This window comes from Lissotriton vulgaris, unplaced genomic scaffold (genome assembly GCF_964263255.1).
Source record: "Lissotriton vulgaris unplaced genomic scaffold, aLisVul1.2 SCAFFOLD_1465, whole genome shotgun sequence".
Taxonomy (NCBI): domain Eukaryota; kingdom Metazoa; phylum Chordata; class Amphibia; order Caudata; family Salamandridae; genus Lissotriton; species Lissotriton vulgaris.
The window spans coordinates 200,923-221,714 of NW_028253733.1; the positions used below are offsets into that span (position 1 = coordinate 200,923).

Below are 20,792 nucleotides of genomic sequence, written 5' to 3' on the forward strand. Positions count from 1 at the left end.
CAGCTCTAGACCCATGCCCCTTGAAGATGTTACGACCAATTATGGAAACAGTTATTCCTGCCATGACTGCAATCTGCAACTCTATGTTTAGCACTGGCATCTTCCCAGAGACACTGAAAAAGACCTTTATAAAACCTCTCCTTAAGAAACCCAACCTCGATAAGGAAGAACTGAAAAATTATCGTCCTATTGCTAGTCTCCCATTGATGGCAAAAATAGTGGAGAAAATTATGAACCTCCAACTCTCTTCCTTTATTGAGGAACACAAACTTTTGGACGAATCACAGTTTGGGTTCCGTCAATTTCACGGAACTGAGACTGCCTTGATCAAAGCGGCGGACGATATAAGATCCATCCGGGATGCCGGAGGTACCGCTGTTCTCCTCCTGTTGGACTTATCGGCAGCCTTCGACACGGTCGACCATATCACCCTGGTCGACCGTGTCGAGAGCATAGGAATTCGAGGCAATGCCAAGAGTCTTCTTGCCTCCTTCCTGGCAAATAGATCCCAGGTCGTTACTGTCGGACCTTTTGAATCCTCCCCTCTGTCACTGCCATGTGGAGTTCCTCAAGGCTCATCCCTAAGTCCGACACTATTTAACATTTATGTGTCGGACCTTGCCAAAGTCATCAGGGCATACGGGATGAGCCTTACCTCCTATGCAGACGACACTCAACTGGTCCTTGCCGTCAAGAATGACGGTCCCAAAATAGCCAACAACTTTAACCAAGGCATGCTGGCTATTGGAAGTTGGATGGCTCAGAATTGCCTGAAGCTGAACTCTGATAAGTCGGAGGTTGTAATTTTTGGCAACTTATCCCCGGAGTGGTCCCCCCTCTGGTGGCCATCATCTATGGGCCAACCTCCGGACCCGACCAACAAGGTGAGGAATTTGGGAGTCATTTTTGACAATCACCTAAACTTTCTCCCACACGCCAACCAAATCTCCTCCTCAGCCTTCCATAAACTGCGGCTCATTAAGAAAATCCTGCCTTTCTTACCGGAGAGTGCCGGAAAAACGCTGGTGAGCTCCCTCGTCTTGTCGACCCTGGATTATTGTAATGCTTTGTTTCTAGGTGCCCAGGAGAGAGTGCTATGGAAAATGCAGGCCATTCAGAATGCTGCCGCCAGGCTCTTAGGGCGCATTCCCAAACATCAATCGGCCGCACTCACCATAAGACAGCTTCACTGGCTACCAGTGAGAAAGAGAATTATGTTTAAGTCTCTTTGCCTGGTATACAAGGCTCTACACAATGTTGGACCTGCATTCTTTATCTAAAACCTTATCCCTTACTGTCCTTCAAGACCGCTACGCTCATCCAGTCTGCACGAGTTGGTGGTACCTCGAACCAAATCTGTCACATGGGGGGACAGAAGATTCATGGTAGCCGCACCGAAAGTGTGGAACACATTACCACAATCGATCAGAATCAGCACCTCCCTCTGGATGTTCCGCAAGCAACTTAAAACTTGGCTTTTCAACCAATGAACCTCTGTCCTCATGAGGGTTAAACACTGCAGCAACTTTAGCGCCGAGATGCCCAAGGGCCTTCGTTCGCTCTCTACAAATGCTTTTATAAATATAAATAAATAAAATTGTCAACTTTTTTCTAAAACTTCTGAGCAGCTTTGAAACTCAGGAATAAATGAGCCAACTTATAGAAAAATGTCAAGAGTTAGAAATGTTAAAAACGCTAATTAAGAAAGGCTAAATATATTTAGGTCCCACCAGCCACTTCCTGCTAAGATTAAAAGACTATCAAATTATACATAAAAGTAGTGAAAACATCCTGGACGAGAATGCACATTACATACAGGCCTCTGCCTTTTGTACCGCAAACTGAATAGGACAGAAATTCGCAACTTTTGTTTATAGGCAGTGACGTTTCACACAGCTGTACAGAAATTTGCGAGAAGGGAGATATAAAAAGATCAGTGAGTATAAAAGTACAGTAAAATGGTGAAAAAGCATGGATGCCAGGATGGAATAGTAGAAGGGGTGAGACTGATGGGTGCAGAATGGGGGGTCTCCCATGGCCAAAGTACCTTCTCTCTTGGCGGCGATGTCGCAGGAGACCCTGGGGATGTCGCAGTAGAGTCCGGCCCAGCCACTCTGGCACTGGCAGTGGAATGCGGTGCCAGTCTGGGAGCACTGCGCTTCGTTCCGGCACACGGGCATGGCACACCAATCTATGAGAGTCTACAGGAGGATGGAGGCAACGAAACAACAGTCAATCATCAACCGCAGTATCTAAATAGCTAAGGTAACCGCAAGTGCTTTGGTAAACCTTGTGCAATGACAAGAAACAAGATACAGGCTCTGGGACCAATGCTAATATGGCTATGTGTCCCTCTCCAGCACTAGGAGAGATGCAATCAGGTAGGTGATAACCCCAAAACCAGATATGAGAATTTAAAAAGAAACACTTTTTCGAATAGTTTTCTGCCGAAGTGCCATGTACATAGGCAACATTATTTTTGTAATTAAAGAGTTGTCACTTTTACTTTTGAAACGTGTTTCACACCAAAAAAATCTAACTATCATAATAGGTTCTCTGGCACCGTGGACTTCAGCCAATGGACTTAGGCCTATGCTGAAAAGAAGACTCACACAAAGAATAACGGGGCATATTACCAACAACTAGCGATAATTTTTGTCTCTAACTTGTTTAGAGACAAAAATTATCGCCGCACATCGCCGATTTTTATCGCAGATAAACCTTGCTATTAGCAAGGTTTATCGCAAATGCGATAAAAAACGGCCGCAATGCATGAATATCGCTGAAAAGTCAGCGATATTCATGCATTATCGAGCAAATGCTCTTAGCCATGTTATCCACCTCCCATTGGATAACATGGCTAAGAACTGCTCAGGGCAGGTGTTAGCTTTTGGAGATATTCGCGCTTAGCGCGAATATCTCCAAAAGTTGGTAATAGGAGATAGCGATGTTAGGGACTGTTTTCAGTCTCTAACATCCTGGCACGCCCACTTTGCATCTCATTAGTGATAAATATCACTGACATGCAAAGTGGGGCCCAAGATGGTCGCTATCTCCTACTAGCTGTCGCTAACTGGTGTTAGCGGCAGCTAGGTAATAGGGAGATAATTTTATCTCCGCTTTCTTGGCTTTTAAAGCCAAAAAAGCGGAGATAAACCCCCTTGATAATATGCCCCAACATTTTTTAAAATGATCATACTGCACACGAAAAACACATGCAGGAATTACTTTGCCCCATTATTCCTTGGGAGTCCATCTACTGACAAATGCAGTCATCCATGAAATGCTGTACAACAGCCAATGGCTGAAGAGGAATGCCTCAAAGCCCCTTTCTATGTATTTTATGTTGTGAATTGTGTGTACTAATTGACAATAAATTATTTACTTACCTACCATCCATGAACTTTGGTCGATGGTGGCCCTTATAGTTGGCTGGTGTCAGCCATTTACTAATAAGGTCAACCATAAGGGCCACCTTTGGCTCCCTACTTCAGAGTTCATATATGGTAGGTAGGTAAATAATTTATTGTCAATTAATTAAAGCCATTACAATAAAACAGAAAAAGCTTACATCCTCAAACTACCCAGAGTTCATGCAGGGATCAACTACCCTCTTGTGCAGGGTAGCCTCCCTCATCCTTGTTGCTTTGAAGTGCTACCCTGAGATAGACCTTCAGTCTACCCTACTTATGCGGTCTTCCTCAAATGGACTCTTACCTACTCCAAACTGAGCTGACACCATCGCTGGGCCTCGGTTTCTACGACACAGCACACCCTGAGCCTGGTTCTGAGAAGTCACCTTCATGCAGCAGTCGCCTTCACATGGGTCTACAGTCTTCCTACTTTGCAGTGGTCATCAGCATAGGATCCCGTGGTCTAGTCCACGCTAAGACCATTGGGCGGAGCAGCTTTCAGAAAGGTGAAGTGTTGGCAGTGTTGGTAAAAACATCTACCAGCCTCTGCAGGGACAGCTTGAAGACGGCATACAGCGATAGGAGGCGGACTGCGAACACCCCAGTCGGCGTCTTTTGGAATCATGTCAGCTTGATTTTGGCAAAGACGGCCATTGTTTCACCTATCAGAGTGAAATTCCACTTGGTTGTGCACGGTTGCTTCTGCTTTTATCACATCATTTTCTGCATACGTTATGTGCCTATACTATGGAGGGACGTTGGGATGCTAGCTATCAAGTAGCACAGAGACTGAATTGGGCCAGAGGGATACTGATTGTATTCATATTTCCTTTCCAGCTATAACGTTGCTTAGAAGTTGATGCTTTTTGACTGAATTTATGCAAATACTGTCCTGATGAAGCCCTGATGAAGCCCTATTCCGGGTGAAACGCGTTGGCTGCATGAGTTTGTCTTATACCTCAATATTTTGTAAATAAAAAGAAGCAACAGAGACACCGAAGACTCTTGATCTCTTTCTGTGGAATCACAACTGTATAATATTAATCTTTCCTGTTGGGTTGCCTCTCCGTACTTTGTTTTCTACAGCTTGAAGTGGCCTCTGTTTCCAAGGTCATTGTAGAGGTGGCAATTTGACTTGAAACAGTTTTTTCTTAAATTAGATCTTTATTGCTTTTCATAAGTAAGCTTAAACAGTGTATACAGGTTGCCATCTTTTACAGTATCTTTTGCAGAGGGTGGGTCATAGTGTGCTTCCAGCTTGAAGTGTGTGGGATCCATGATGGGGGGGTGCAGGTTTGGACACCCTAAGGAGGGATGGGGGACTCCTGCCTGATCTGAGGAACTACTAACAATGCTTAGTGCGTTCAGCCTCAGGGCAGCCGCAAGTCAGTCTGGCATGGCAGTGCCTACAACAGGATATCCCATCCCGTCTGCAGATGGTGACGCTGTAAGAGCGGCATCCACAGCTCCTGTGTAGTGCCTGACATCTCTCTTCCATGTCCCCACTGGTGGCGGTACAGGTGTCTTCCATGGCATAGCTAGTGCATGGTGTGTCAGTGCTAGCATAAGGTCTGTATGCCTATTTCCTGTTTGGTCCATCTTTGGGCACGGCATCAGATATAGTAGGCATGTCTTAGGTGTACTGATACGCTGTCTGCCCGTCAGTGTGCGAGGTATATGCATACTTCCGCCCAGAGCACCACACAGCACTCCTGTGTCATGTGATGGAGGCCTGCTTGTTCACTTCTGCATCTAAAGCCACGGTGGGAGGATGCAGAGAGCATCTTGAGAAGGCGCATGGGGTTGAGGTATGTGTGGTGTACATAGTTGAACTGCAGTAGTTTTAGATGTGCATTCCTCAAGACAAGCAGGATTTGCCCCAGGACTTTGTCCCAGTCTGTCAGAGCGATTTGTATATCCTGACTTCACTGGTCCTCCAGATTAAGCAGTTCCAGGGTAATCGCTGTGTACACGTTTGTTATGCAGTGACATTTCTGGCTATTCGTCAGTAGTATCTGTAGTGCAGGGTCGGTCTCAGGCTCTATGCCTGGGTCCTCCCACAGCTTGCCTATAGCTTGCATGAGCCAAGGATTGCCCCATGGGATATCATGTCCGTTATGGAGGTCCTCAAACGAGATAGTGGTCCCATTTGCAAACAGGACAAATTGACTAGACTTAACTGACAAAGACACCCCCATCATTTTCTTTAAAACAGCAACAGAGGGGGCCCGAACAGATGCAGAGGTGACACCTCACTTAACAAATGTGTGACAACAGAGGAGGTGTTCTCCCAAACGGAACCATGAAGTCTGTAGTTTAATAGAACACGGGTTTACACCATTCAGACGTCTAACTGATATGAGAAAATGTTCTCCTTTTTTGCATAGAACAAAGGAACAGTATAGCTAGGGAGATCCATTACCCTGGTGAAGACCTTTGACCAATAATTGCCATAGATATAGGCCGAAACATGTTGGTAGCTATGTATTTTGGAAGGGCAGATGAATCATTGTATTTCATCTACTGGCCACACTTCCTGCTTTTAATCATTATCAGGGGTACTCAATATTAAAGGAAATTCTTTGGATATACCCCAAGGTATATTTAACTTGTACCACTTCAACTGGACCAATGTAATTATCCTGAAATAGATATATAAAAACTCCCAGGTCTATGGACTTTGGTCAAGTCCGCTGGAGTGGCACTGTTCCTACTCCAGTGTGAGAGGTCGCTGATAGTGAAGCATGCACGAAACGTTGTGGGTGAGGGGACTTCTCAAATATCATTTGATGACTCGACACAACGGTTTTTCTAACTGAGATAGAATAAGTGAGATGATAGGTTTCAGGACTAGTTATCTTTTGTGATAAAACCTCCATCATTTTCCCCAGTCCTAGGTGTTCACCTCTGTCTCAACACGCTCTCACACTCATACATAGAGACACACACACACACGCACATAAAACCCACTCATCAGTGTGTACGTAAGCACAAACATATTACACACGTGGACACATTCACCCATGCACTTACATAAGTGCACACACCTCTCTGATTCACATTGTCTCACTGCCTTAGCCAATCCTCCAGTTTCACGGTGTGTGTGTGTGAATGTGCCTGGGGCCTCATAGCTTTGCTATGACTTCTCAGCTACTTTCAGGACTGTATCAAAAAATTAATAGTGCAGATATATTTACTTTGGTCTCATGTGTGTGTGTGGGTGTGTATGTGTATGAATGTGATTCCACACGCACAAAGTGTCCTATGAAGCAATAATGGAAAGTCGCCCACCCTGCCATTTATATCATAGCACCCCTCCCCCTGGCACTTACCTGGCAGTTGCTGCCCAAGTAGCCATGCGGGCAGGTGCAGCGGTAGGCCCCAGAGCCATCCTGGCACACGCCTCCGTTCTGGCAGGGCTCGGACTCACACTCGTTCACGTCCAGCTGGCAGTGGCTGCCGTTGAAGCCAGCTGGGCATACGCATGAGAAGTTGGCGATGCCATCCACACAGGTGCCACCGTTCAAACACGAGCTGCCAGGATCAGGTGGGAGAAGAAGAAGACAAGAAGTCTCTCATTCGGGGCTACAAGATAATACCTGCTCACCCCTCCCCTCCCTTTCAGTCCATCGGCTGTTTCGCCTACACTTCTCTCTCTCATATAGAAGTATTCTCCAAGAGTTGTCACCTGCCAGGGCTGTGTCCTGTGTACGTGATGGGAGTAGGCACAGCAACGCCCACTGATATAAACGAGTTATACTTCTGTCTGCTCTATAAAAACTACAAAGGGTTCTAAACAAGAGGCGTGTGAAGGTATCAGGAGGACAAGGAAAGGCAGCAGCCATTAGCTGCTGCAGTGTATGTTGCATCCTGTCTTCAGCACACATAAGGAAAATGACTCATTCATACAGCACAATGTTGGCGAGTGGAGCCATGTAGACGTTGAACATGGTGGGGCTGAGGGATGATCCTTGGGGCACGCCGCAGCTGATCTTGGTGACTTCCGAGCAGAATGGGGGAGGCGGACCCTCTGGGTTCTGTCGGTGAGAAAGGAGGTGGTCCAGTCCAGGGCTTTGTCACGTCTACCTGGTCGTGAAGGCGTGTGCATAGGGTGTGTTGGCAGACGGTGTCAAATGCGGCTGAGAGGTCCAGGAGGATGAGGGTCATGGTTTTGCCATTGTCCAACATGGTCCTGATGTCATCGGTGGCATCGATGAGGGCAGTTTTGGTGCTATGCTTACTGCGGAATCCTGATTGCGACGGGTCCAGGATGTTGTTCTCCTCAAGGAAGTGGGACAGTTGCTTGCTGATGATCTTTTCGATGACCTTTGCCGGGAACGGGAGCAGGGAGATGGGCGGGAAGTGCTTGAGGTCCTTTGGGTCCGCTGTGGGTTTCTCGAGTAGTGCGTTGACCTCGGCGTCCTTCCAGCTTTCCGGGAATGTGGCGGTCTCCAAAGTGCTGTTGATGATCTTCCGGAGTTGGGGGGCGAAGATGCGGTTGGCTTTGTTGAAGATGTGGTGAGGACAAGGGTCGGATGGTGAGCCGGAGTGGATGGTGTTCATAGTCTTGATGCTATCGTTGTTGTTGACGTGGGTTCAGGAGACCAGGAGGTTGGTGAGGTTGGGAGGTGGTGAATCAGTGGTGTTAGCAGCAGTTGGTAGGGTCTGGGTGTTGAAGCTGTCTTGGATGTCTGCGATCTTGCGGTGAAAGAAGGAGGCTGGTGAGTCACAGAGGTCTTGCTAGAGTGGGATGTCGTTGGTGCCGGATCTGTGGTTGGAGAGTTCTTTCACGACGTTGAAGAGCTCTTTGCTGTTGTGTGCACTGTTGTTGATACGCTGATAGGTCCTTTTTATGGCTCGGATGTGTTGGTGGTGCTTGCGGCTTGCGTCCTTGAGGGCAGAGTGGTTGTCTGGTGTCTGCTCATGGCGCCACTTCTTCTCGAGTTTTCGGCACCTCCGTTTGGACTCCAGGAGGTCGGTGGTGAACCAGCTGGTCTTTCTGTCTATACGTTTTTTGATCGGGCGAGGGTGTTGGCGTAGGCGTCGATCCATTGCCTGAGGTTGCGGGCGGCTGTGTCAGTTTTCAGCGTTGTCGGTAGGTGGGTTGTGGGCGAGGGCGGTGATAAGCTGGCCTTCGGTGATCTTGATCTTGTTTCAGCTGCGGTGGGGGATCCATTGTGGCCAGTGGCGGCTAGTGACATTTGAAAGTGGTGAAGCGTAACATTATTGTCGTACTGCACTGCGGCGAGCGAGCCTGAACAACCTACGGGGGTTTTGGGGGGGTTCTACCCCAAGAAATTTGTGAAAAAAGAGTGCACAAACAGTGCATTTCCAATCAAATTTGAGCAGGAAGGTTAATAAAGCAATTAGTGCTGGGTTAACAAACATAGATCAGTCACTGCACCTCCCCTCACTTCACACAGCTTTGCTTGTATCTGTTTGGGATCAATGGAAAACAAGGTGGAGCACCTTCAGTTGGCTCAAAGATGAGGAGAAAACATTGTCAGCCATAGAAGTCAAAATAGAACAAGCTGAAACAGCTGTCTGAAGAGTGTGTGGAGTTTCATCCTGATACCATAAGAAAATCACAAAAACACTCAATATATCCCAATGCACATGCCACTTGTATTGTATTGTATATTGGATTTATATAGCGCTTATCACCCAGGGGTCTCTAAGCGCTTGCCTTGGGAACCCGTCCTGGCTTTTCCCTGTGAGATAGCCCCTACAGGGCATCCCCAAGGTGAAAGCCAGGCATCCCGCCACGGGGGCCGTTGTGGAGATTAAGCAAGCTTAATGCCCAGAGTTGCAGAGTGTGAACCCATGATTAGGTCAGGCACCGAAGCGAGAATTATCGAGTCTGTGGACATTTGAGCTCAAGTCCCTGCCGCGTCGGGAATTGAACCCTGGTCCCGGGTCTGACCTCTGCTTCAGGGTCTGCCTGCTCTAACCAGTGAGCCACACTTCTCCACTTCACAAATCTGCATATAAGCAGTCTGGGAGCTTGGAAGCTATGAGGACATACAATGACATAAAATAAAAAAAACACACACCACCCACCTACGGCACAGTGAAGGCCTATAACGAAGCGTACTCATGCCATTAATGTATCTGAATTGCTTTGATTTGCAATTGCTTTTGCCATATATAGAGCACCTCCTATTCCTGGCGATTTTGAAAGGTTATCATAGGCTGTGGGTCGTGTTCAGAATGCAACACGATTGAGAGCTCAGCAGCAGAGGCTGAATGCAGGGAGAGCTAGAGGAGCACACAGTGTTCAGATTGCATGCTCATCCAATCTTTGGCCTCTCTCCAGGGTGCACATAATGATCGTCACATATCACCAATCATAATTACCAATTCGAATTCTTTACAACAAAATCATTGTTAATCATTTATATCAAACTGCTAACAAACACCCACAAAGCCAACAGGTCTGGTTTGCTTTAGGCAGATGTTTGTTGTTGTGCGATATGTCTGTATGCAATAACACCAAACTCACAAAGTGGCGCCTACAAGCTGGTCAGGCCGCATACAGTGTAAATCACAGGATAGTAGTTTACATCTTTTAAGCCACACCCATAACTACTTAGGCCACGCCCCTTCTAAAGACCCATTTAAGGCTCTTTTCTCCACAATAGGCTTTTGCCTACAAGCAGCTAAAAGCCTTCTCATAGGCAAGACCTAAAAATTGTGGAGCTCTTCGAGTCAAATCTCAAACTTGTGGAGCAGAAAATGAGCAACTGCTTTGCTCCTCTGCGGTACTCACTCTACAGGGGCTCTGTGACAGCAGCAGCACAACCGGTGTTATGTGTCAGGGGAGGGATTTGTGAACTTTGGTGAAAGAAAGCCGAGGACGTGACCTTCTAAACTGTAACACCCCTGTCCATGCCACCTCACTGCACACCTCAATGAATGGAGCTGCAATATTTGTTTCCTGGTGAGGTGGATACAAAATCCCTGCAGATTGTTTGCTCCCTGGAGAAGCAGATCAAAATATCCTCAACTTCTCTCGGAGTCAAGTGCAAAAGGAGAACAATGGGTGAGAAATATCAATGTTGGGGGGAGGGTCAGAACCAATTTGATGGCAGGGGGGAATCACAGGGAAAGGAGTGGGGGAGAAACAGGAGGGCAAGGGGAAGCAACACAGAAGGCGGGGCAGAAGCAACGTGGAGTCACAGGTGGGAGGGAAGCAGTGTGATGAAGCAGGGGAGGAAAAGTAAATGGGCGAGAGCACCGGGAGAAGCGCACAGGCAAGAGAGAAAGAGAGTGCAACATGTAGTGTGGGGAGTAGAAAAGCATACTACAGAAACCGCTGGAGTGCATACACTCTTGTGGAGGGCCAAAACAACTCAAACAAAAGAAAAAATGAGCAGTGCAAGGACACGAATCATGCTCCATGCGTCCATGGAGGGGCAAACACAAGAGGAAGGTAAACCCACACAAGCTGACAAATAGGAAACAAGCAAATGAGAGTGACAATGAAGCCAACCAATGGTAAGCAATGGGCGGGCTCTAAGCCCACAGTAAGCTAACACTACATCTCATAATAGACAGCTCATGCGTTGTCCTACAAAAGGGTGCTGCAATGGGACCTTTCACTTTCACATGTGTGAGGCCTAAATTACAAATGTTTATTTAAGTAAAGGCGGAAAACCTAACTTCCCCCTCTATCGTATGACTCTGGTCTGTGACTCCATCTTGCTTTCGTGTGCTTGTGTCCCACATGTCTCTCCTTTCCTCTTTTTCCAGTCCTCTTTCTTGCACCATCTCAGGCACGATCCTGCTCCCTGCCTCCATCCTGACAGGCCTCACTCACCTATTTGTGCAGTCTGGGATGTTATGCTCGCAGTGCACCCCGTCAAAGCCTGGAGTGCACTGGCAGGTGTAAGAGTTCACATAGTCGGCGCAGGTGCCTCCGTAAAGGCACGGACGGCTGGCGCACTCGTCTATGTCCAGCTCGCACCGCTTGCCGTGGAATCCAGGGGGGCAGGTACAGGTGAAGGCATCAACCAAGTCCACGCAAGAGCCGCCATTCCAACAAGGATCTGTGGGACCAGAAGCAAAAGTCAGACGTGTACAGCATCCATACTTTTCTAGCTGTAGGCACCCTCTTTTTTCTTTAAAGCACCAGGTATCCCCCAACATCTCATGCCGAGGACACCCACTTATCCATACATACTGCGGCAGAGAGTCGATCCACTGCTTTTCAGAAGTACACAAAAGGAAAAATAAGAGGATAATAACACTAATAACACAATGGCCAGTTTTGGGGCGGGACAGGCTTGGCTGTCATCACAGCCAGCAAGGGAAAAAGTGGTTGGTGCACTTAAGTGTGCATGACGGTTTGGCTGGCTGGCTGTCTTGGGCCGGCCAAAAAGTCGTGCACTTAGCATGTCCTCCACCCAGCTGCATTGCACTGCCTGGGTGGAGAACATGCACAGGTCCCCACTCCCTCTCTGAGTGCCAAACCAGGCAACTCAGACCAATCACGACGCTGCCCTCATGCTAGTGACAGCAGTGTTTTGATTGGCTTAGGAGAGCCTGTGTGCGTCCTGCTTCCGGGAGTCAGGAAGCAAAGTGGAGGAGAGACCCCCCCACCGCATCACCCCCGTTTCTGTACCAGCCGCCACTGCATACACATATTAAATTTCTGTTAAAAATGTCAAGGAAGTCTCTTAAGGTGAACATATTTATAAAAATAATGCGCTATGGAGAAGCTTACAGCTATACTTAGGGACTGGATGGAGAAATTCGATGGTAAACGCAAATATGTAATCAAAACAGAATGGGGGCCTACACCGTACTATGTCGAAAACAGTGAGGGCCTCCGACATCTGGGTACAGTCCCTCTCAGCCAGAGAGCGACCCACTCCATTTGAATGTATTATCTTTATTATGGTGTTTTTATTCGTAAGTGTGGCTTGGGGAGGAGGGGGCAAAGAGACAGCGGTCCTCTCCCGAGTAATGATGATCTTCCCCTGTCTCTTTCCTCTACATAATTTTAGGAAGCAGCATAAGCCAAGTCCTCCCATACTAGTGTCTTCTCCGATACTTGTAATGATGCTGACAAGTGTGTCAGGTTCTTCTACAAAATGCTAAATAAAAGTTAAAAAATAATGCCACCCTGTCCTTGTATGAGAATGTCTCCCATAGAAATCAACAAAGAAGGCTACCATCTCAAGATGGATATTTCAGTAATGGTAGTGAATATAAGAAACTGAGAAGCAACACCAATCTACACACAGGAGGATCAGTGTGCCATGCGCACACCATGAGACACCACAGCAGCCTTAGCTGTTTCCCCCACAAACACCAGGACACAGTTTGACGTGGGTTAAAACATACCAAATGTATTTCATGCCCAGCAACAAATACAGGTAGAGTAATGTCAAAATGCACATCAACAAAGCAGTGCATACACCACAAAAAACATTATAAGTCAAATTGCACACGTGTTTTGTTCAACTTCTCTGGGAGAGATAGAGTCTCTGCCAGATAAAGTGTTACCACAGGTAAGTAACTTGTTCATCTGATACAGACTTCTAGCTGCAGATTCCTTACTTTAGACTAGAAACCAAAGAACTCTCTCCCCGGTGGTGAAACTGTGGACTATTGTAGACTAAGAAGTCCTGGAAGACAGAATAGGCAGAAAGCCCATCTCTCTGGACCTGACTGTTGGGGCAGTAGTGCTTGGCAAATGTGTGCAGTGATGCTCACGTAGCTGTATGAAAGACTCCTCTAGCTAATGCAGAGGTTGCAGCTGCAGCTCTGATGTTGTGTAAACTACGACTCTGGCACAGCTCTACAAGATTTACTTCTCCACCCACAGGTGACACATGTGAACTGGGTTCAATGCAACAGGGCTGAATGTGAAAGACAGGTTATTGTAGCCCTGCAGAATCCCACCTAATACATTGTTGAAATGGAACAAATGCTTTTGAGTTACTAATAACCCTACTATGGGATTTGGGCCACCATGGTACTGGAAACAAACGTATTTCACTCTTTACAATATCACACACACACAAATGGTACTAAGAAGAATAGAAACTTTTAACTAAAAGCACTTATTGCAACAAGGTGAACCTGTTTCTCAGCACTTCTAAAATAACCACACAAGATATCATAAAAACAGCAAGAGTGAATGTTGCGACACAACAAGAATAACACGAAAAGGTCTAACACTTCTGTCATTTAAAAACCTGATGCCCTAAAACCTACCTCTATGCGTTATACTAGGCGAGCATGGAGAGTAGAACTTGCCATCTGGACTTTCTTAGGGAGATGCATTGCATGGCATGCCTTGTTGACAGAAAAAGCTGTGTTTATCAAAGATGTGAAGGCAGTGTTCCCTGTGAAAGGAAAACATGCCACAGAAGCATTCTTTCTTGCGGACTCAGCTCGTTATCTGCATAAAGTGCAATGTAGCATTTTCCCAGAGCATTGACAGCAATAAAGTCCGTCTTCGGCAGTATCTTGTGCGATAATCAGGGTCGAAGAACCTCTCTGGCAAATGGTCAGGTGGCATTCTTTTTATACCATCTTTTATCAAGGATTGGAATTTCTGACATAAGTTCAGGATTTTTTTTACATAGTTTGCATCAAGGTGTATGTCCCAGACATATCCTGATGATCATGTAAGGTAAATAGACATAAATTCAGACTACACTGTTTTGGCTATATGTCTGAGCGTGTTCTTTTGTGACCTTGACATTGTGATAACAGGACACTTTTCCCAGACTGATGTTGCTTCAGGTGTTATATCTAAGCCATTGTCTGAATTACTTGACACTTTCATAGTTCTTGCAGTTATAAGGTCAGACGACATCTGCTTCAATGGCAGATATTACAATGATTCTGCATACATTGGGGAAACATGGTGGCTCCCATTACTTAAGATGGAGTCTGGCCTACTCAAAATGGAGTTACACCTTTGGGGCTTTACGTCATCTCCAGCTTGTATGTCTGAATGTGACGTCATGGGGCGCATTTAACATGTAGGGATTTTGCTTTGAGCAATTCATGGAAAAACGCAGTTTGCCTAAATTGTGTCCTAAAGATAGATGTGTGTAGGTGATTAGCATACCAATGATGATAAAAATAGACCAAATTAAAAATATTTGGCATAAAAAGCAAACACTGAAAAGTAATCCCTTGAAAAAGTCTCCTCATTGCATGGGATTGTCTCTGTGGTATGCCGGTCGCTGGTCATTTCACACATTTGATTTTAATCCTCATCAGAGGACATGCCAACATCATCAGGTGCATATGCATCATACGTGTAGTCTTTAAGGAAACTAGGCAATGCATGCTTTTTGTCGTTAGACCACACATTTTATGGACCAGCAATTGGCTGTTGGTAGTCTCAGGCCCTCTGTAATGTTGATAGTTATACCTTTGGAGACTTGAATATTAACAATGAATCAAGCCACTCATTGAGTGCTGACTCGAAAAGTGTCTCGGTTGAGACTGCTCTGTCATACTCATCATCCTGTAGAAGGGACAGATCCCCAAGTAGTGTGCTATAGTCTTTCTGCATCTTTGTTAATTTCCTCGTTGGAACAGGAAAAAGATGACAATACTACCGCGAATTAGCAGTAAGATGGTTGGAAAATATAGGCACCACCTTGGCGCACTGACATAAGTAAATTTTTGCGACTTTCCCGGGCAAGAGCGCAGAGCCACGATGAAGCACATTCACTGGTGTGAGATTTAAGGGCTCTTTGTACAGGGGAAGCCCTCGTTCTGTAATCAGGTCCCGGAGTGGGGAGAATGGAAGGGTCGGTAAGGAATCTGCAGCTAGAGTCTCTACCATAAATGGCTTTAATGAAGGTAAGTAACTTGTTCATCTGATAAAGCCTTCTAGCCACAGATTCCTTACCCTAGAATAGATATCCAAGCAATGCCTCCCAGGAGGTGGGTGTGCAAACTGAACTTAGACCAGGATACCCTGCAGGGCTGAACAGAAAAAATGCCCATCCCGACGGACCTGACTGTCCAGGCAGTAGTGCTTAGTTAACATGTGCAATAAAGCCTGTGTTACAGGCTGACAGGTATTCATGACTGGAACTCCACGCACCAACACTGTGGTTGAAGCTTTGACTCTGGTAAAATGAGTGCACAAGCCCTGAGAAGGATGCTTTTTGGCCAATGCCAAGGAGATCTTTATGCAGATGGTTTGCTTCTGTACAGTCTTCCCTTTCTTGTCCACGATGTATCCTACGAAGAGTTGGTCATCCACCTGGAATTTTTTTGTTCAGTGAAGGTAGAATGACAATGCTTTTTTTTTTAGTCAGACGGTGGAGTCTCTCCTCTTTTTTGGAATGTAAATGTAAATGTACAGGAATTTATATAGCGCAAATCACCTAGCGGTTTCTAAGCGCTTGCTTAGGGAACCCGTCCTGGTATTCCCCTGTGAGATAACCCCGGCAGGCGAGGGGCTGTTGTGGAGATTAAGCAAGCTATTGCCCAGAGTCGCAGAGTGTGAACCCATGAATCAAGTAGGCACCGGAGCGAGAATTGTCGAGTCCATGGACATTTTTAGGACTCAAGACCCCGCCGAGCCGGGAATTGAACCCTGGTCCCAGGCTGACCTCTGCTTCCAGGTCTGCCTCCTCTAACCAGTGAGCCACACTTCTCCAAGGAAGATGGCCGGGGCAAAAAAGGTAGTGGTCATCTGGGTTATGTGAAAAGGCATGACTAAATTCGGAAGGAATGAGGCACGTGTTCACAGAACCGGTTTGTTAGGTCACAAAGTAGTATATGGCGGGTGCACCGAGAGCGCCTGCATCTTGCTGACCCTCCTGGCCAATGTAATAGCCACCAGAAAGGCAGTCTTTTATGGTTAATAAACGAAGGGGGCAGTTGTGTGACAGCTCAAAAGAAGTGAACATCAGGAAATTGAGGACCAGGTTCAAGTTCCATTGGGGCATGATGAATGGCACGTGGTGGGGGGACGGTGTTATAAACCTTTGAGAAAGTTGCCACAACAGGTGACTTAAATAAGGAAGGTTGGTCTGGCAATTGCAAACATGCAGGAATGATTGAAAGATAGCCGTTAACTGTGTCCAGAACAGAGCCCTGCTGGGCCAAAGAAATAGCAAATAATAGGACTGAGAGAGAGGAGCAGATAGGGATCAGTGCTTTTTGATACATAAAGTGCCACAAATTTGTGTCAGCGGCAGGCGTATACCATTTTGGTGGAGTGTCGCCTGGCTGCCTTGAATAACAGTACAGACTTCGGGAGGATCCACAAGAATAACTTGGGTCCAGTTGTTCCTGATCTTCTTGAGCACTCTGGGCAGGAGCGGTATTGGCTGAAAGACATACAGGAGGCAATACTTGAGCCGTTAAGTGTCTCCGAACAAGAGCTGCATTGGAAACTCCAGCATGCAGAATTGCTGACATTGTGAGTTGCACTAGGCATTGACGGCTGAATTTTGACCGCCTTCTTGTTCAGAGAGCCTGCCATGTGTTGAGCCACTAGGGGAATGCCCTGGTGTTCCAGCCAAGTCAAGAAAAGCAGAGCCTCTTGACAAAAGGTCCATAACCCCATCATGTCCTGCTTGTTGCAATACCACATCAATCAATCAATCACATCATTTGTATAGCGCGCTACTCACCCGGAAGGGTCTCAAGGTGCTTGGGGGAAGGGGTCCGCTACTGCTCGAACAGCCAGGTCTTGAGTTGTCTCCTGAAGGCGAGGTGGTCCTGGGTCAGCCGGAGGTGGATGGGGAGGGAGTTCCATGTCTTGGCCGCCAGGTAGGAGAAGGATCTGCCTCCGGCGGTGGCTCTTCGGATGCGTGGTACGGTTGCGAGGGCGAGGCTGGTAGACCGTAGCTGGCGGGTGGGCGTGTAGAAGGTCAGGCGGTCGTTGAGGTACTTGGGGCCCAGGTCGTGGAGAGACTTGTGTGCGTGGGTGAGGAGCCTGAACGGGATCCTCTTGTCGACGGGGAGCCAGTGCAGGTCCCTCAGGTGGCCGGAGATGTGGCTGCGTCGGGGGATGTCCAGAATGAGTCGGACGGAGGCCTTCTGGATGCATTGGAGTCTTTTCTGTAGCTTGGCTGTGGTTCCGGCGTAGAGGGTGTTTCCGTAGTCCAGTCGGCTGGTGACGAGGGCCTGGGTGACCGTCTTCCTGTTTTCAGGCGGGATCCATCGGAAGATCTTGCGAAGCATGCGAAGGGTGTGAATGCATGATGAGGATACGGCGTTGACTTGTCTGGTCATCGAGAGGGAGGAGTCCAGGATGAAGCCCAGGTTGCGTGCGTGGTCTGTTGGCTTGGGGGCGGTGCCCAGGGCTGGGGGCCACCAGGAGTCGTCCCAGGCGGAGGGTGATGGTCCCAGGATGAGGACTTCCGTCTTGTCTGAGTTCAGTTTCAGGCGGCTGTTCTTCATCCACTTGGCGACGTCTTTCATCCCTTCGTGTAGGCTGGTTCTGGCGGTGTCGGGGTCTCTGGTGAGGGAGATAATCAGCTGGGTGTCGTCGGCATAGGAGATGATGTTGAGGTTGTGTTGGTGTGCGATGGCAGCTAGAGGTCTCATGTAGACGTTGAAGAGGGTGGGCTGAGTGATGATCCTTGCGGGATGCCGCAGATGACTTCGGTGGCCTCGGATCGAAACGGGGGGAGGCGGACTCTCTGTGTTCTTCCGGCGAGGAATGAGATGATCCACTTCAGTGCCTTCTCTTGGATGCCGGTGTTGTCGAGGCGTTGGACTAGGGTGCGGTGGCAGACAGTGTCGAATGCTGCGGAGAGGTCCAGGAGGATGAGTGCCGCTGTTTCCCCGTTGTCGAGCAGGGCTTGGATGTCGTCGGTGGCTGTGATGAGGGCGGTCTCGGTGCTGTGGTTGGCTCTGAAACCGGACTGCGAGGGGTCGAGGGATCCGTTCGTCTGGAGGAAGGTGGCAAGCTGTTTGTTGACGATCTTCTCGATGACTTTGGCAGGAAAAGGGAGGAGCGAGATGGGGCGGAAGTTTTTGAGGTCGGTGGGGTCCGCTGTTGGTTTCTTCAGTAGCTGAGCTCGGCATGCTTCCAGCTCTCCGGGAAGGTGGCGGTGTTGAAGGAGGTGTTGATGACGTCCCGGAGTTGGGGTACGATGGTGGAGTCGGCCTTGTTGAAGACGTGGTGGGGGCAGGGGTCGGTTGGAGAGCCGGAGTGGATGGTGTTCATCGTGCGGGCTGTGTCTTCGGTGGTCACCGTGGTCCAGGTGCGGAGGGTGGCGGTAGGGTTCGTTGGTTTGGTGGTTGGGTGCGTGGATGGTGCGCCAAAGCTGTTGTGGATGTCGGCAATCTTGCGGTGGAAGAACGAGGCGAGGGAGTCGCAGAGATCTTGTGAAGGGGTGATGTTGTTGTTGCCGGTGCTGGGGTTGGAGAACTCCTTGACAATGCTGAAGAGTTCCTTGCTGTCGTGGGCGTTGTTGTCCAGTCACTCCTTCAGTGATTTCTTCTTGGTGGTGCGGATGAGCTGGTGGTGCTTGCGGGTGGCGTGTTTGAGGGCGGTCATGTTGTCAGTGGTCCGGTCGAGGAGCCAGGCTTTCTCGAGGGTGTGGCAGGTCTTCTTGGAGTCCTTGAGTTCGTCGGTGAACCAGGGGGCTTTCTTGCTTCTGGGTCTGCTGGGTGGGTTCTTCAATGGTGCGAGGTCATCTGCGCAGGCGGTCAGCTAGTGCGTGAAGTTGCGGGCTGCTTCGTTGGCGTCTGATGTGCTGGCAGGTGGGTTCTGGCTGAGGGAGGTGGTGAGCCGGTCGGCGGTGATCTTGCTCCAGCTCCTGTGAGGAACCTGTTGCGGGTGGTGGTGGGTTGTGGTTTTTCTGAATCTGAAGTGGACGCAGCTGTGGTCGGTCCAGTGGAGTCCGGTGGAGTGGCTGAAGCTGATGTGCTTGCTGGATGAGAAGACGGGATCAAGCGTGTGGCCGGCGTAGTGGGTGGGGGTGTTGACCAGTTGTTTGAGGCCGAGGTTGGGGAGGTTGTCCAGCAGGGTGGCGGTGTTGCGGTCCTTGTTGTTCTCCAGGTGGAAGTTGAGGTCTCCTAGGAGGATGTAATCGGCAGAGGGGAGGGCGTGTGGGCTGATGAAGTCCGTGATGTCTTCGCTGAATTGCGTGCATGGTCCCGGGGGTCGGTAGATGAGGGTGCCTCTGAGGGTCATCTTTGGGTCGGTGTGAATCTGGAAGTGGAGGTGCTCGGCGGTGGCGAGGGTGTCGTCAGCGTCGGTTGTGATGCGGATGGTGTTCTTGTGGACAATGGCGATGCCTCCTCCAGTCTGGTTGACGCGGTCCCTCCTGATGATCTTGTATCCATCTGGGATGGTGATGGCGATGTCGGGGGCTGAGGAGGCGTTCATCCATGTTTCAGTGAGGAAGGCAATGTCTGGTGATGTTGTGTGGAGGAGGTTCCAGAGTTCCACGGCGTGTCTGTGGACGGAGCGGGTGTTGAGCAGGATGCATTTGAGGTCGCTGCTGGAGTTAGGCTTGGCGGGTGTGGTGCAGGTTCGGAGGCAGGAGAACTTGCAGGTTGTGCAGGTGAAGGGTCCGTGAATGCGTCTTGGGACGGCTCGGCAGCAGGTGGGGTTTCGGCCGGCACTGAGTGCGTTGATGGCCGTGGCGTCGTAGGTCTGGCGGGTCGACTTGCATCGGTGGGGACCAGGGGTTCCGGCACTGGGCGCGGTCCAGGCGCAGACGGGCGCAGACGGGCTTGCCTTTGGCGCGCCTTCGGCGCACAATCGGCGCGCCCGCTGCGCGTGACCGCTGCGCGTACGCGCGGTCGCCATTTATGGCGAAGTGGGAGGGAGGGAGGAGCAGCTGGGAGGCGGGAGCGGGGAGGGTACAAAACGAAAAGGGGGCGTGGCCGCTTGGACGGCGGCGGGAAGCGGGGAGCGGGGTGGGCGGGCACAGGGGGAGTGAACAACTAGAAACAAAGTGAATACAAAAATGTGCAAGGGGACAGCAGTGACAAACAGTCAGAAGGCAAATAATAACAAATAGGAGAAAATACGAATAATTACACACACGCAAATACGGCGGAAGGCAAATGATAACAAATAGGAGAAAATACGATTAATTACACACACAAAAATACGGCGGAGGGCCAGGGGTCAGCGAGGCAGGCACAACGAGACTGCGGGCAGCAGCGAGGCTGGGGGCACACACACAGCTGGTGGCCGTGCGGCGCGGGGTGTCCTGAGAACAGGTCACACTCACCTGCGCCACGCGGTCGCCATTTATGACCAAGTGGGAGGGAGGGAGGAGCAGCTGGGAGGCGGGAGCGGGGAGGGCACAAAACGAAAAGGTGGCGTGGCCGCTTGGACGGCGGCGGGATGTGGGGAGCGGGGCGGGCGGGCACAGGGGGAGTGAATAACTAGAAACAACGTGAATACAAAAACGTACA

The 20,792-nt window shown here is 49.0% G+C and overlaps 1 protein-coding gene across 1 annotated transcript in view; it reads right to left on the bottom strand.

Annotated features, from left to right (window-relative positions):
• Window positions 1-20,792, bottom strand: part of LOC147660783 (neurogenic locus notch homolog protein 1-like) — a 415,745-nt gene that overhangs the window by 147,834 nt on the left and 247,119 nt on the right. Inside the window, exons 18-20 of the mRNA XM_086951469.1 lie at window positions 11,233-11,461; window positions 6,746-6,947; window positions 2,048-2,201 (exon numbers count right to left, since the gene is read on the bottom strand). Coding sequence (XP_086807595.1) covers window positions 2,048-2,201; window positions 6,746-6,947; window positions 11,233-11,461 — 585 coding nt within the window. The remainder of the gene's footprint in view (window positions 1-2,047; window positions 2,202-6,745; window positions 6,948-11,232; window positions 11,462-20,792) is intronic.